The sequence below is a fragment of the Semicossyphus pulcher genome, unplaced genomic scaffold, assembly GCF_022749685.1.
Source record: "Semicossyphus pulcher isolate SPU_LCO1_2020_fin unplaced genomic scaffold, fSemPul1.0.p SCAF_10, whole genome shotgun sequence".
Classification (NCBI taxonomy): domain Eukaryota; kingdom Metazoa; phylum Chordata; class Actinopteri; order Labriformes; family Labridae; genus Semicossyphus; species Semicossyphus pulcher.
The window spans coordinates 23,427,206-23,444,882 of NW_027211604.1; the positions used below are offsets into that span (position 1 = coordinate 23,427,206).

Sequence of the window (17,677 nt, forward strand, 5' to 3'; positions counted from 1 at the left end):
GAAGAACACCAGTGCCTTTAACACAAGCGCAAAGCCAAAATACTTAAACACCGTATGCATGTCATCCTATCAGGAAAAGACTTGCATGAAAAGAAGCAAAAGTGACCCCCTTCTTATACAATGCCAAAGCAAGAGAAGCAGCCACGTGCCAGCCGCAGCAGAGGGAACAGCCATAGTATAGTTATTTGGTACTATAGCTCACTCAAGTTGTCTGCCTGAGCTCGCTCATAATGTTTCAGCTTATTCATGAAAATGCAACACAGGAATAAGCTGAATTACTGATCATTTATTTCTTTAAGAGAAGTAAAAGCACCATTATACTTGACAGGAAGAGAAATGGCAATATGATCTCAAGAAAGAAAGAAAGACTTTTACATATCAAGATACATTTAAGGACTTCAGAAAGCAAACGTGATATAAATTAGACACCATATTCTAAACAGCACGAGGCATAACGTAGAACAGATTAGCAACTATCTTTTAGATTTTTTAAATCTGTAAATAATCTCTGTATTTGGTATTACTGTAGGATAAAAGGTGAGAGTGACAGAAGCACAGATTACGTTTTTAAAGTGTCAAAATTACAAATGCCCACACAAAACATTGTTTCCCTGAAATGACACACCTCTTACACGTTTTACATCAAACACATCAAGAATTATCAACATGCAAATACCAATTTACCATACATTTCGGAAACAAAATGGTTCATGCTCATCCCACAACTTCCCATGACAGCAACTCCATCGTAATATAGTATAAAGTGTGTGAGTCAGTACAGACAGAAAACACCCAGAAGAGATCTCCAGTTATCCACTACAGAGTACATCGTGCCGGAGGGGAGATGCAGGTTGACACAAGACAACAGCCCTCCAACACATTTTTGGCAACACGAGGCTAACGTTCACTTCTTATTGTTATAACGTGTTCAAGAGAAACATTTAGCCTTGGAGTACTTTACCCAACAAACCTCCAAAGATGAACTCCTTCGCATTATTCCCAATATTAAAAGAAAAAGGCTTGTGCAAGCCCTTCGTAACATTTTTCTTTAACAAGAAAGCCACTACAAAGGGGCCCCATTTACACTGTATACATTTAATACATACATGATCAAAGCAGCTGGGCTACTCAGGCTCAAGCAGGCTGACACATACTGTATCCCAGCATGCATTCAGCAAAAGGCAGGGATATATCAACAACCAATATTTCATTTCAGAGTCTCTGATAAGCCCGACCTGCCTGTCATTGAACTTCACTGGACAGTTAGGTGCTTATATCGATGAAGCTACACAAACTTTAAAAGGCAATTGACTAGTATCTTCAAATTCTTGGCCACCAAACACAAAGTGTGTGTTAATGTTAATAAATGTACAGCGATCAACACACTCCAGCTCCTTTAAAAACTCACAAAATTCTGCACACAGAGAGCCAAAGTTCAGAAACCCAGCAGGTTGGGGATACAAGACATTAGAGGTACTAAAGGCAAGTTTGTGTCCATTGCTTTCTATGAATTCAGCCACTAAGCAAGAAGCTTCTGGGTTCTTACACAATGATTAGCATGGTTGTTCGTGAATGGAGTTTTGCAAGTTCTCCCCAGGCTCGCACTGGGCTCATTGAGGAAACGTCCTGTAGCAGTTTCTCCTGTTACTGTACAGATTTTGATTGTAATGTGTTGGGCATGCAGCTCCAATAGGTTTTCATGTTGAGCCTGTGCATCCTTACCAAACAAATGGAAATGCAAGGGAAAGTTTATGTCTGTGAAGGTTCTCAGTCATCAAGGTCATGGTAAATCTAAGCTTAATCCAAAAGGCAACTGGTCTTGGTTCCAGTTGCCTTTTGCATTAAGCTTAGAAAGGGAAAGTCTAGTACCTTAGCCTCGCAAGGGCCTTAGAAGTTCTTTCTACGAGGCCCCAGGTTGTGGGCTGTCGGATTCCTGCAGTGAAAAAGGCTCTCAAGATGCCAGTAGTTGTGTTTTTCTATCTATTCTTTGAGTTTAAAAGCAATTAATGCCGATGTTAGCCATTGGAAAAGGTCACAACCCTACATCCTGGGAAACTGCAGACACTAGAAGTGTCAGGTTTGTAAGACGGATGTAAAGGAGAGACTGAGGTGAATGGGTGAGGGGCGAGAGCCTGTTGCATGAACCCATTCTAACCTAAATGCAGCGGAAGTGTCCGTGACACAGCGCCTGGTGTGTGGTTACCCTACAGACTGGGCCTCAGCTGCTATTGCAGCGACAGAGAGAGGGTAACTCTAGCATCAACACTTCTCATTTTCTCAGTCCCAGACCCAAGCTCACCTCAGACTTGTCTCATCTTTCTGCCAGGGCGTCTTGACTGAGCAGCAGCTATGTGCTCTACGTTAGACCCAACACACTGCATTTGTGTTTTTCAGCTCAGTGGTATCCCAAGATTTCACTGCTATCAAGAGTCATGTGAAAAGACAGAGATCTGAGTGACAGGGATTTGTGATCCTTTTGCAAACACTCATGTTTTTCTAAAGCATCTTTGAGCCTGTGACCATCACAAAAATGTAAATAAAATGTAAACCATTCATTTTTAGCCCACATAGTGAGTACATGCAAGCAATGCAAATGTATACTGTACCCTGCTTACAAAGACTTGGCAATGCTAACAGGCGTAAAAAGTCTTCAGAAGAAAGACTTCAGCCAGCTTGGCTGTGATCATTGCTCGATTGAGGTTCATTGTTTTGGCTTTTAAGGAGCAAATTGGTTTTGAGTGATTTCCTCCCAAACTGTATTATCCAGGGCATAAAACATTGGACTGTTCGCTGCAGCCAGACGACACTGTTCACGAATTACAGCAAACAGTCTCAGAGTAATCTACGAGCAGCAGGAAGTTAACAAAAACGGGAACATTGAAAAGCTGCCGGCCAAGAAATTTAAAAACACAATAAAGAGTGAACCTACAGATCTTATGCTGAGCAGCTGGTAGTTCTAAACTTCAATTTCTATCTGAACATTAATTTATCACCACATTTTCAACTCTTTTCACACCTAAAATACAAACTTACTTTAAGTCCGGTGCGTGTTGCAGCGGTGTCACCAGCATGTCAGGGAAAGTTTTTATTCTAGAGTCTCTGAATCTTCTAAGACAATCACACTTCTAGGTTTAAATCTATGTGCAATTTATCGCTTATTATGGCAGCGGTTCTTTCTTTAAGATGACTACTTGCATAATATTGTTCGTATATGAGAATTAAACTGCAGTTTTACCTTAAGCAGAGAAATATGTGACCTGCACCCAATAATCAATCTTTGTGTATGTGGAACTCCCATGTGCAAATATACTATTGTGTAGGTTTGTTCAATATGGTAGACAGCAAACATCTTTACATTCAAGGCTGAACAATATCAGCCTTTTTTTTAATCTAAAAAGCTTGGTATCCAGTAAGTGTTTGTTATTTCAAATATCCGTTCAGTTGAACGAAACTCAGAGAGCCTGTGTCTCAAAGATCTGAGGAGCTGCAGCGGCTTTTGACTTTGGGCACGACTTGAATCTCATCCCCGTCTCGGATGCTGTAGGAATGAAGAGCCCGGGTGCCACACTTCAGCTCCTCAGGTCCCAGGACCGAAGACATCTCCCGGTTGATGTAGAAGAGCCGGATCCCATTGGTGGGCAGCTGCAGCAGAGCTTTGAGCTGTTTCTTCAGGTCACCCACCGTCTGCTCCAAACGCAGGCTGACGGCCTCCACCCTATCGCCCAAGCGAACATCCACCGTGGTGCAGCGGGGGCTCAGGTCCACTTCTGCCAGCGGGGCCAGGGGACCATATTTGGATACAAGGACGTGGTACCTAGGAGAAAGCAGGGTTCATGTCAGGTCACTGAGGGGTTTTTCCTTTCGTTTGTTAAAGATATAATCTTGAAGATTTTCATTTAAATAAATGTCTGTTAAGTCACTATCTATCGCCGAATGAGGTCACACAATGGTGATTAAGCCTATGGCCCACTGATGAAAGCCTTTGCATTTGTAGTATGTAGAATTATTACAGACCGGGTGTCTATGGCGACGTTCACGGAAAAAAAAATCACTCAGGAAAAGCGTCCATCGAGGAAAATCAGGAGTTACAACCGTATCAAAGGGAGCCAACCATTGACGTCTGGTTATCTGGGACGTATGCGCCCGCAATTGCCTTTTATTGCCGTAAGGTGGCGCCAAATAGACCGAAACAGAGAACTTCGAGATAATATCTTTAAGGAACAAGTTAGTAAGAAAAAATTTGATTATGTCAAACATATTACATTAGCTTATGCATTCTTGTTACAGCCCTAAGACATTTGAGAGTTCGCAGTGACCTTGACCTTTGACCACAAAATTCTCATAATTTCATCCTTGAGTCAAATTTGTGCCAAAGTTGATCAAATTCACTCCAGGGGTTCAAAAGATATTGTGTTTTTGTATTGTGAGTTCACCTGACAAAATGGCAAAACTACTCTTACTGCATGACATTTCACTGATGCTTCCCAACGAAGAATGCTGTATGTTTTTAAAGACGTTACTTTATCTATCTAATACACATTTAGCTTGTGGTGTTTTTGTAATCTGTGAAAGGTACAGGGGAGGGTGAGAGGCAACAAAAGGACCCAATCTGGACTCAACCCAGGGACACTGCTGTTATGCAATCTTTTATTCTTTCTGGTGGAGGGGATTCCTGTAACACAGACATGAAGAATGACCTTTTTTATCTTAAGTACAGGGGGAAGAGGTAATAGCATGGTCTTTTAAAAAAATCTCTTTACATGGGAAACTTCTCCACCTTAGCCAAATGCTTTGTCTTTCTTATTTTCCCACCCAGCTTATTCTATAAGCAATTTTAAAAAAGCTTTAAAACAGGTAAAAGGAAATGTACAAAGTGTGTTGAAGAGGCAGAAAAACACCCGGTTCTCTGCATCTTGAGCCGTGAGAAAGCTCTCAGCCACCTCAGGGGAATGCGTGTTCGAGATAAGGACCGAGCAACGATTAAATAAAATCCAGGAGAAAAGGCCTGTGCTTTCAAAGCTACTGTAACAGCTGGGCCAATCAAAGCAATTTCCCCGTCCCTCCCCAAAACTCCCCCACAAAGCCGATCCCCTGGCCCGGGGTTTCTGGCCAAAACTCGCGGTCCACCCAGGGAATACGTCTCTAAGACCAGGGCGCACAAAGTCCCATTCTGAGAAGCCATTTAGCTAAAAGGCTTCATTTAGGGTGGTAAGCTTGGTATAATGTGGAAAGTAATGCTGCAGGTGATAACAAATCAACATTCCAGTTGTGTTTTCCAGCATTCTTCAATAATGGACAGTAAATTAGCAGAAGAAATACATTTTGGAGCTAACACAAATGCTATCTAGCCCAGATCTTAGCCTACTTCTGTTTTGGGGTTTTATCCAACCTCATTTTCCCATTTTTCCAATCCTCTTGTTGACAGATGACCTGTTTCAAAACATTAAAATAATGAATTCCGATCTGGCCATCAATATCCACTGTTCCACCGGTCCCCTCTTAGTTCCTCTCTACTTATTCTACTGGATACTCTGAATCTCAGATTTCTTTTTCAACCCAGTCCTTTCTTTCTCAGTTTCCTTCTAATCCTTCCTGTCCAGCCAACACATTTCCTTCTTTACATGCCTGTTTCCTCGTCCCACAACCCTTAATCCCTCTCCCAGATTATCCAGCAATCTTTTTTTAAAGAGATTATTGAGGTATATCGGTGTCTTTCCATCTGATTTATGGTTTGATATAAGTTTATAGTTACTCGAAGCTGGGCCGAGTAAGATTTGTGAACTTGAGAGGCTGTGACCCACCCTGCAGGGCTCTGATCTCTCGGGCTAGCAAGGCCACAGCTCAAATCGATAGGAAAGAGGATATCAGTGTGTTCACTGCTTACCAAGCATGTCCAACACCCACATGACACCCACACGCAGTCGTGGTGATCCCTAACCTCGAATCAACACCAAGAACCTGGCTCCAAACCAAGACCATGACTACATTGTTGAAAACAGGAAGAAGAAACAAATGGATGTTTGAGGTACATAAAATAACCAAACTTCTTCTCCGTTATAAGTGAAGACAATCAGCCAGGACGCTTGGAGTGCCAGTGACATCAGAAAACAAATCAATCTCAACTTAAGGCTTGAGGTTGACAGAGAAGGTGTATACATAAAAAAAAAATCAACCTGCTACCTTGTGTATCAGTTTTCCAATCAGAGAATTCCCGGCACAAAGGACTCATTGAGCAGGCAGAGACTGGTGGCATTGTCTCCCAAAGGTTAGTTTCCCCCAGTCAGGGACTACACCTTCCTTCACAAATCCCTCTCCTACATTCTGCGGAGGTTAAGTGGAATGCAGCCGGTGAAGAGCGTGGGCGATTATTTGGCCGCTGTCAGCCCCCCCATTGAGGGCTTTCCAAAATATTAAAACACATTTTGAAACATGTACTGAGAACAAAGAGCGGGTTGTTGCTTTTGTTACAGCTTTACAGTTGTTCACAGAGTTGGAAGTGGAAACAAGTGTTGAAATTTGGTGCGACATATTCAAGCTTTTGATTGATATTGGTTATCAAAGACTGACAGCAAAATCCAACCATTTACATAAATGTTTATCATTAAAAAAAATGTCTCATTTATTCTGGCATAAATTATGTAAGGAAAAATGCCATATGAGGTGTTCATCATCGGGAGTCCATAAATTCCTGAACACCTCAATGGAGATCATCCCGCTTTAATGACACAGCTGTGTTAAATACTTGGTTCTGATTGGTTAAATACGGCATTCCGAGGTCTGCTATTTCTCGATAACAGACCGTTGTTATGAAGTACAGACCGTTGGTTGGACTAATAGCTAGAAAAATCATTACCATCCCATAAGGTTCTAATGCAACAGAAGCATTGTTCACTACTAAAGAAAATGGAATGGGTTTTAGTGACTCGTTTTTGTAACATTCAAATTATTTTCAATAATATAAAGTATATTTATGCAATTATTTTCTGTAAACATGGGGCATTTTGGTATTATTTCTGCATAAAAGATAATAAAACACTTATTTGCATAACTTAAAGTCTGTTATTTTAAACGTGTTTTATATTTCATTTGGACAAGCTAGCATCCGCTGATTCTGCTTTATTACGACTACCACTGAGGAAATGAAATCTATCTGAGCGATCAACTTACATAAGTTGGAGAATAGAGATTACAACCGTTCTAATGTGAGAAAACAGTAAAATAAAAGAGTGTCACACTCATTAAAAAGTAAATCACCTCTTACTTAAGGTACCCTCTTTTAAAATTAGACCTGAAGTGAAAAATATGCATGGGTGTACGTGTGAGTACCTCTCAGGGAGCTCCTGTTCTGGGCAGTCCTGGTAGTACCGGATGAAAAACCTCTCAGCATCCTCTCTCTCACCATCGGAAATCTTACCACCATTCAACACCCCAACAGACGGCAGCCTGTAGATAGGACATGTTTGTAACCATGAAGATTAGGTATTAAACATGCAACCCTGCATGTACAGGGCCAGCAAGAATTGATATGTATGTGGGTGAGAGATGGGCGGATAATACCAAAGCACCAAAGTGCACAGTTTGTGTTGTTTTGACAACCCAAGGCCGTTTTAATGTTACACAAAAATATCTATATTTAATGTAGAAGATATGAACAAAAGTAAAAAGATAATTTAAGACTTTTACTGCCCTCATATGAGACTAAAACGAGGTGTGGGGGTGCTTACCACTCTCATTAAGGGCTGCTTTTAGTCTTACAAGCCACCAGATGTCGCTGTGTTTTCTGGTTTAGATTAAATCTCTTTTGGCACAAATAGAAAGAAAGCCCCAAAGCTTCAGAGGGTTCATCCGCCCATTATATGTAGGTATAAGTTTAGACTCACTGTACTAATAGCAGGCATCGTCTCTCATGGGTGGTGTAAGGCTGCAATAAAGGAATCCCCATTGCTTTGACTTCCTCCAGCTTAGGGAAGAAATTCAGCCTCACAATGTCCTCCCATTTACCCAGCCCTGATAACACAACATCACAGAGATTTAGAACCACAGTGAATGTTTGTTTACACCTCTCACTCATTATTGGACGTGGACAGAAGACAAAGTGCACAGATTTGACCTGAATTGTTGAGGTTGATGGTGCGCAGGTTGGGGAACAGGCGCTGCAGAGTTTCCTGAGTGTCATTCACAGAATTCAAAGTATTATTGGCCAGCACAAGCGTGGTCAGACTCGGGTACATCCTCCCAAACTTCCGAACATCTGCCCAGTCATGCAGCTGGTTGTCTGTGATCTGCAGCAGGCGTAGAGACGGACAGGACGACTGGGATTCTGACACGGTGTTGTACTCATTTAGGCACAGGAAAAGCTCCTCCAGCCTGGATGAAATAGTGACAATTAGAACAAATTTGCAGGTGTTTTGTGCTGTTTGTGAGTTCATTTTAGTTGTCATAAACTCCAGTTTTCACCTGCTTCCTGTGTCTACTAATACTTAAATGTTGCAAAAATGCATATTATTCTATTATCTTTTACATGTTAACTTTGTACAGTGATTGAATCAACTGTTCAACCACAGGCAACATTTCTACGCTTCGTCACTTACTCGGGTGTGTGTTTTGTGAGTGTGTGCACTGTGTCCCAGCTGACGTGGGTGTTATTGAGGACAAGTTGCCGAAGCCTGGAGAAAACATCCGCCATGCTGGGCTCCAGCTGCATACCGCTCAGAGGGTTCATGCTCAGATTGAGGAAGTCCAGGTGGGGGATGCTGGAGACAATGGTGCAGATCTGCAGCAACCCACAAAACAAACAAGAGACAAAAAGGAAACATCGAAGTTTGTTAATCACTAATAGAAGATATGTAGATATAAGTGGAGGTTACGCCAGGATCCCAAAGGATCCGTGTCTGGCGTGTTCCGTCTGTGCCACGGTTCTGGTCCGTCAGACGGCGCGAGCCCTCGCCCACAGGAAGCATGTCTGATCAGCAGCGCAGCGGAGCGCTGGCCCAAGCAGCTGGATTCGTGAGATCACAAGATTGCGGGAGAACTACGTTATCGTGCCAGATTGCGAAATCACGCAATAGCCTCAATGTTAAACAGAGCAACAGACAAACAATAGTTCAGTTTGCACCTCCGAGCTTGATTATCTGCTCATTTGGAGATCATTCCGTAATTTTTGTGCTTCTACCATGGCTGAGTACACTACTTAATTAAAAGTGTTCTTTTTTCAAGGTTTTAGTGTGTTGTTATGAAAATGGAAAACAACGTGAGTCTGTACCGGTCTGAACATGGTGTTTTATTTTGAAATGACCGGATGCTGTATGCTGTTTTCGTGTGTGACTTCCTGTTTGGAACAATCTGCCCTGTTCAGCTTGACATGAGCTTGAAGTGGCCTCCATCAAAAATTGACTCGGTGCGGAGCAGAGCGGAGAAACGCTTCTGGGACGCGCCGGAGACGGCGTGCTGTGGAATCACTAGCATTGACGTGAATGGGCACGATCGACTCCAGAGGTTGGGGCGCACACGGAACGCGCCAGAGACGGATCCTGTGGAATTTGAGGGTTAGTGTCTCTGAGGTGTTAGACTCACAATGTGACCCGATACAATAAACATGATCTGCATTAAACTGGTATTTCCATTGATTTTGACTTTTCACCTTTCCTTGGAGCATAAAAAATTTAAGATGTAGAAGAGAAATATATGAAACGTTTACCATAAAATTTTAAATTTTTGCACGTTTGTCAGAAACATCAATTAATGCTTCTGCTGGCAACATCTAACAAGATGTTCTTCTTCCCTTAACCAAGACAAACTGAGTAAAAGATGGCAAATAAAATGTAGAAAATTTGACTTAAATGAAAGGAAATTAAAGGCACAGTAAACGATACTCTCAGATGTTTCGACACTGCAGACCTGTGCGAAGAGCAATATTTGGTGACGCACACGTCGACACCCGAGGGGGAGAAAGGTTGATTGGCCAAATTTGTGGAAAAGTTGCAGAGATTGGCTGAATTTGCATTAGTTCACTAAATTGCAACTTTGCAACTTTCTGGACGGACTGAATAATGGCTTTGCTTCATTGGTTTAAACATACATAGGTTTTAAATGGAGGACAGCTTTTACAGTTTTTTTTTTTTTTTTTTTACAGCTATTAAACATCTCGGGCCTACAGCAGCTACAGAGACACCAGGTTGAAACCACAAGACCTGTGATTGGTCTTGTGTTCAAATACTACTGTAGTAAAAAAATAATAATGCAGGTCTGCCAATTTCAAAACTCCAAATGTGTGAAGCACACTCACCTCTGACCAGTCATTGAGTTGATTGTGGGACAGGTCCAGCTCCACCACATGGCCACAGAAAGCTGCAATGTCTGAGCGCTGACCGGCTTTAGTGATTCCACAGTAATTCAGAACCAGGATGCTGGGCAAGAACAAGCGATCTGCAAACAAAGTGAGTCCGTTAAACAACACTTTTACTTTAAAAGCATTCAGGAGCTTCGGGGTTTGTGTACACAAATCAATTTTTGAAGAGTTCCCTATGATGAGACAACGTTTGCAGAATTAAGCCGTCGTCTGGAGGAGGAAAAGCATCGTTTTTCAGAGCGCTCCGCCGTTTTTGAATGACTCTCTTCGAGCGCTTCAAGTTGAAAACATCAAAACTTTCCAGCAACAAATCAAATGGAGCAGACACGAATTGTAAAATATTTCAGACAGCAATTATGAAACAATATAAGGCACTTTTGAGGGAGCAGAGTGACTGGAAGCGGCTCCAACAACAGCTTGTGGACAAGGGGATGATATTACTTGATTGTTATCTCCAATGGATCGTTTCATGCACCCACATCCACTTCGCTCTACAGTAGTGAGACTGAGCAGTGACAGCAGCCACCATTAAACTAATCCAAACAATGTATGAAGGATAGCATGCTCATAGTGACAAAAAGATATTGTCAAGACATTGTCATCTTTGAAACAAAACCCATGTGCAGCTTAATTTCTCACTGCACGAGTTCTTCATCCTGGCTACCTGCCAGAAATAAACCCATGTGGACACAAGCCATTCCACTTTTATTTTCTATGATTCTGACCCAAAAATTCAAGGATGTAGGGTGCTCATTTAGCCCAATCAATACACTAATTATCCTAAACCTGACTTAAACCCTGAATCATCTCTCACCTTTAACGGGGGATCCAGGCGGGCTGGGCATAACCACGACTCCTTGGCCGTAGGGGAAATTCTCTGGGTTGTATTTCTCACTGAGCACTCGGATGAAGGTGCGCGCCTCCTCTTCATCAGAGGACGACTCCATGGTTCCAGCCCTGAGCAGGCAACAAAAGGACACAGAGGGTGAAAACAGCAGTGTGTTTTTTTTTTAAATTAAAAACTAACTGTAGAGTAATTTTAACAATAACACAAGGTCCTGGGTCAGATCAGCGTTGCTTTTTTTGGCCTTTTGTAAGTACAAGGCTTATGACATTGTTTGCTGTATGTCATACAAACACCAGTACCAATGTTTAGTCTTCCTACCCTGTCTGTCGGACTCAACCCAACCATTTTTGTATAGTTTAAAGCTCAGTGATTTAACACAACAGCTAAGCAATACTAAGCACTGCACTTTCAGACAGACATTACTAAAACAAAGAAAGCTCTTCTGTTAGCGACTATTTTTAGCAGCATATGTAGTGCTCTAGTGAGTATTTAAGGCAACACGATAGAGATGTGGGACCGACTCAAAATGAACTACAGTAGTTGTCTTTATGGTGAAGAAGGAAACCATCACCCAGTCCAACAGTGTGACTCATTGATGAGCGTTTAATTGTTTTTCGAACACAATGGAACTGTGTGGCAGAGAGGAATAAGCTACAACAAACTCATTGTACACAGACAATGTTTGTCAGCAGAATGAATGAGTTGTTATGTGTTGACAATAAGAAAAACATTGACGGGCTTATTATTTAAAGTTATCTCGAAGATTTTCATTTAAATAAATGTCAGTTAAGTCACTATCTATAGCCAAATAAGGTCACACAATGGTAACTGAGCCTATGGCCCACTGATGAAAGCCTTTACATTTGCAGTATTACAGACTGGGTGTCTGTGACGGCGCCAAATTAGTGACGCGTTTTCCATCAGCCAGCAGTGGTTGGTCTGCCAGAGAGGGTAGGCTGAGCTAAACGGCTGCTTTTCCGGTCTCTGCAAGTGTTGCGAGTAAACAGTAATCCACTATGGCTGAACAAACAAAGAACAGATCGATGACTACAGATACAACTTCAATAATAAGTGAAAATCCAAAGAAAAAGAACAAATTCGCTCAGATGAAGCAAACAGTCTGAAAAGGAAAGCGACCGTCAGCGAGGAAAATCAAGAGTTACAACCTGAGCCAACCGTGGACGTCACACATGCAACACTGTCTGGATATCTGGGAAGTGTGCTCCTGCAATTACTGTCTATCGCCAAAGGTGCCGCTAAAGAGAACAAAACTGAGATCTTAGAGATTACAACTTTAATATCACATATAAAGCAGCAAAAACTACTCAAAAAATCTGGTTGAAATAAATCTTTAGATATTGTGTTTAAAGTGATTGACAAAGAAGCAATTTGAAGACATCAATTTGGGCTGTGGTAAATTGTTATGAGCATTTTTCACAACTTTCTGACACCTTACAGACTAAACAATCAATCAATTAATCGTAAAAATAACAGAAAAATTGCTTTTTTCCCCCCAGCACTAATCACATGATATAAAGTGGTATTTTAATCAAATCAAAGACCTTAAAGGTTCAGGGGGCAATGGGCTGTTAATAGCTACAGAAAAGCTGTAATGGTTCCAGCCCCAAGTGGCAGCACATAGGATCATTTGAGGAATTTTATCAATCCAAACCAATTCAAGAAAACATTTGATAGTTTATAGATATTCCACCAGCTTTTATTGTCCAAACAATAGAAGCAATCTCTGGGAAGACAGAGGACCTAACTGTACGCTGTAAACACATCCTTCTTTAACTGAACATATTTTGTATTATTCTAACCTAAGGACTCTTTCAGTAAACTGTCAGGTAAAGGGTCACACAAGGACACTCCCTGTTGCCCAAAATAAACACAGGATTATCTACACCAAAAAATGTCTGGATCTAGATCTGCAGTGCAGCTTGACCAGTTAAACCAGCATAAATGACTCTGCAGGCTATTATGCTCCATCACTGAGGCATTGTGCTGCAGGGCACTTTCCCTAAACAATAATTCATTTCACAAACATTTTAACCAGCGTTTTAAATAAATGAATAAGTAGTAGCATTAATAGCAGTATGATTACACACATTTGTTAAATAACTCTATCTAGTTCCTATTTGTGTATTTAACAGAGACAACACTATGAAATATTGTATTTGATGCGTCTGTTTTCACACATTTTCTTCTCTGATGGGTGTTTCTTTCTGTGTATGTGTTGGATAAAAAAGATCTAAAAATATCCTATCCCAGAAATATCCCATCAGGTCTAAAAGTATCCCATCATATCACAGAAAACCTAAAAAGAAACAGGAGCAGAAACGTGAGAGGCAGAGCAGCACTGACAGGAGCAGGTGCACCATTGACACCAGTGCACTTCCTGGTGGAGCCGAACCAGCTGTTCCTGCTGAAAGTCATTTTGTGAGGAGCTGCAACAATTACCTGTAGTTAAGAAACTGATTAGCCAAAAACACTTTGGTAATCAATCTTTTCTTTTGTGTCATTCTTCGAGCAGGATTTGCAATTTTTCTTTTGTCATTGACGACAGTAAATCAAGAGTCTGAGTTTTTTGGACTGTGGATTAGACAAAAGAAGCAATCTGAAAAAGTCATTTGGATCTCGAGGAAATTCTTATTTTTATTCTTTATTTTCTTATAAGACTAAACAATTGATTAATATCCCAGGAAAGATAGTTTGCAGATGAATCAATAATAAAACTAATCAGCAGTTGCAGCCTGACTTTATGCAAAAGTACCAACATTTAACTTTTGCAATTTGTGAATTTTCCAGTTTTCTCTATTTTACATCATTTTTGCATGTGGGTTTCTACTGTTGGGTGCATGTTAAATACATCAGTTTGGGCTCTGGGCAATTTTAACAGATATTCTCTGAAACGTTGGACATTTTATAAACTAAATAATTGATCTAAAGTTTAATGATTAGATATACAGCTGCAGTTAAAAATGCTCTTTCGAGACATACTGTAGAAACAGATTAAAACCTTTTTGTAATGTAAAATATGTTTAACTATTTTTTTTTGCATAGGGACAGGTGTAGCCTGTTCACCAAGACCACACACCACAGCTTTTAAAGCCTCAACTAATTTACATTTCCCATTAATTCATTAAGACATGGGGCCAGAAGCACACAGGACTATTTTAACTCCAACTAAAAATAATAAAAAGACAGAAACCACTCTGCCAAATTTGGCAAACAGCTGATGGCTTGCCAGCTTGGCAACCATATCCTAACTGCAGTCCTGCAGAGGAAATAGCAGCAGCAGTGTTAGAAATATAAACAGCAGAAGAAATGAAGGCGTTGGTAGTGTATCAGCAGTATCATTACTATTGAGTATTAATAAGAGCAGTAGAGATGTTTAAAAAATAGATGCACAAATCAATGAGTACACAAAGATGATTTTCATATTTGATAGGTGTGATTAAATCATTCATATCAGAAGCCCTCGACCTTGTGTGCTCCCTTGCAGCACCCGGGTGCCCAGGACTCAGTGTCCCTCTTCAGCCCTGATCAGCCCTATCAGTTTCACACAGATGGGGTCTGATCATCTTAAACTCAGGCCCACCTGAGGAGGTGTGCTTGCAAAATGACTGACCACTTGTCCAGCTATATCTGATGTATCTGTCATGGATAGTTTCTTATTACACAGATCCCCTGATTTATAGCTCTGATGTGGAAGAGACCAAAGGTCTGTTCGACTGTTTTCAACAACACATCAGATAACATGCCTCCTCCTCTTCTGCTGAGAGGTGAGAACTAAACTGAGTTTGGGAACCAGAGCAAACTCGATTACATGCTAGCAAAGATAAAAAACACTTTATGGTTTATGAATGGGAGAAAAACAACCCAGGGCATCGGACTTTACACCATATAAAAAGGAGTGAAACATGCATTATGAGGCTGACAAAAGGAAGGTTAAGTGACAGCTGGGGTCCCTGCAGGTAAAAGAAAGCAATTTAGTTGCACAATGCAAAGACAAACTTTCAAAAGGCTCTGATGGGCATATGCCATCCTCAGGTGATATGATATCTTCATCACAGAGTGAGTACCATTCATTCAAAACCAGCCTATGTTAAGTTATCTCTCTTTTCAGTGCTGTGTATTTTTAAGAGCAAATTGTTTTTGACTACTCGCTACTGCCCTCCAGGGTTTGATTTGGTGCAACAATGTAAAAACAAATTTAAAGAAATACAGTGTTTAATAAAGAAACAAATTGCTTTAATTGATGCCGAATTGATTGGCGACCTATAGTGATTCGTGCAAGGTCAAAAGTATTACTGTACTTCTTATATACACTCGCTTCCAAGCAAGGCCACCTTGAACCAGCAAGTTTTTTCAAGGGATTCGGCGAAACAGTCTTCCAGCCAGAGAGAGCAAAGCACGTCTGGAGTGCTGCTTATGAGCGAGGCCTTGTTGCTCAACGTCGCTCGTGCAAACACGAACAGACCAAATAACATACTTATTGCCGACTTTTTTACAGTGACGGAGGGTAATGTCATATATATTTTTAGCATCCATGCGAGTTTAGCTCAGTACTGTCAACCTCGAAAGAGTGTGCAACACGTTTGAAGTACAACGGTCGTGCAGAAGCGTAGCTGTTTTTACATATAGATAGGGGGAGCTACTATAAAGGTCATTTTTATGAGCCCTAAAACTGACCCCACGTAAAATTACGTATTCATATAGTATTTTGACATTGACACGGTTTATTTTAAGACCATTACACTCACCGTCCCCGGAACCCCCTCCGTGCTCTGTTTGTTTTTGTTATTCTTCGGTTAGTTGTCAGTTTAAGACACGCCTACTGTACCGGAAATGACGTTGTTTAAAAGTGTTGTTATTTTCCGTCTTCTTTACTGTACATTCTTCTTTCAAAACGCAATATGGAAAGTAATAAGACATTAACAGGACAAAATCTTGATATTTCTAAAAGGCAATCTTTTGAATTTACCTAAAAAAAAAAAAAGAAAGATCAATTAAGAGCCATACAAAAGGCTTTTATTTATTTAATGTTTTTTAGATCTGTTTAATTATCTGTCGTATTTTACCTTTTAGTCTGGCCTCTAATTTAGCTTTATATACAAGTTTAATTATTTATTGTATTTTACCTTTTAGTCTGGCTCATAATTGAGCATTATCTAAGTAAAAGTTCAACTATTTATTGCGTTTTACCTTTTAGTCTGGCTTTCTGTTGAGTTTTAATTATTTATGTCAATTTATCTGGTGTGAAACACTTTGTGTTGCATGAACTAGCATTGAAAATGCTACACAAATAAAGTCTGACTGACGGATTGAAATATAAAGAGACCAGTGATAAAAGTGTCATTATTAGTGTGGCTGCATGTATGACACATTACAATCTGCAATTAAAGAAATGATACAGTCATACATAAAAGGAACTGCTGCCCTTACACAAATGTAGTACGAACACAAAGAACAATTTTTACCATTAATTTCCTGATTTTTGCATGGAGTGTGGGGAAAACCTTTTCATGGATAGAAGTCATTTATCAGTTCAGGCAAAACAACAAAACAAAATAAAAGACCACAATTAGTATAATAAACTAATGTCATTTGTATGATAGAAAAAATATAATTTTATCTTTAACTGTCATAAACAGTTTACACAAAAGGGGAAAAACTATTTCTTTTATGTACATCATTTGACTAAATACAGAGTTTGTTTTGTATTTTTGTCAACCATTTTTCTCAATTTGCTCATGTTTAATTCAGAATGATAGCACACAAAATAAGTTATTGACAATAGCTTTAATGAAATGTAATTGCCTCTAAACTGCCACCAGATGGCAGTCATGTTGTGTGCATCAAAATGGTTTAGCTCATGCTCCTCTTTAGTACAAGTAATACCAATACAAGAAATTTGAAATGCCCCATTACAAACATAAGTTCTGCATTTAAACTCAACTTAAATAAAAGTACAGGAGTATCATTAGCTAAATGTTGTGAAGTAACAAAATAAAAGTGCTCATTGGTCACAATAATTGTCTTTTATAAAAAACTAACATGTTCATACAGTACATTCTAACATTTAAATCCAATGTACTAATGAACAAGCAGCATTTTATTGTTACAGCCTGTCAAGTTTGAAATTGTTTTAACTACTTTTTCTATAGTTATACAAGTTAGCGTCAGGCTAATCCTAAAGCGTCAAAAGATAAATATGACTTACAAAAAGGAGTAGACTAAAACAAAGTCTGCAACAAAGATTTAAATAGAATTTCTCACTTTTATCATGATATTTCTTCTAAGATTGTAGTGGAGTACAAATACTAGACAGAATTTTAGACATTTTGCGTGCAGTAAATGTAGTCAAATGAAGAATTATTTTCCTGGTGTGTTATATACTGACTAGGAAACCAGACCATTTCATCCTCGGTATTCTTGCTAGAATAAATACAGCGGAATATCTGAGTCACTTTTAAATA

The 17,677-nt window shown here is 40.0% G+C and overlaps 1 protein-coding gene across 1 annotated transcript; it reads right to left on the reverse strand.

Moving 5' to 3' along the window:
• Positions 1-1,357: 1,357 nt before the first annotated feature.
• On the reverse strand, positions 1,358-16,022 carry tbcelb (tubulin folding cofactor E-like b). The gene is made up of 8 exons (XM_069674567.1): positions 15,962-16,022; positions 11,163-11,305; positions 10,286-10,425; positions 8,592-8,773; positions 8,111-8,367; positions 7,881-8,007; positions 7,327-7,443; positions 1,358-3,814 (listed from the first exon to the last, which is right to left on the reverse strand). Exons 2-8 carry the CDS (start codon positions 11,293-11,295, stop codon positions 3,469-3,471), a joined length of 1,302 nt encoding a protein of 433 aa, XP_069530668.1. The 5' UTR covers positions 11,296-11,305; positions 15,962-16,022; the 3' UTR covers positions 1,358-3,468.
• Between the last annotated feature and the right edge of the window lie 1,655 nt (positions 16,023-17,677).

Coding starts and splice junctions, on each gene's coding strand:
- tbcelb (XM_069674567.1), bottom strand. CDS start 11,295: ATGGAGTCGTCCTCTGATGAAGAGGAGGCGCGCACCTTCATCCGAGTG. Junction 8,774..10,285: donor AACTCAATGACTGGTCAGAG/GTGAGTGTGCTT, acceptor GGGTTGCTGCAG/ATCTGCACCATTGTCTCCAG. Junction 7,444..7,880: donor CGATGCCTGCTATTAGTACA/GTGAGTCTAAAC, acceptor TCCTATCTACAG/GCTGCCGTCTGTTGGGGTGT.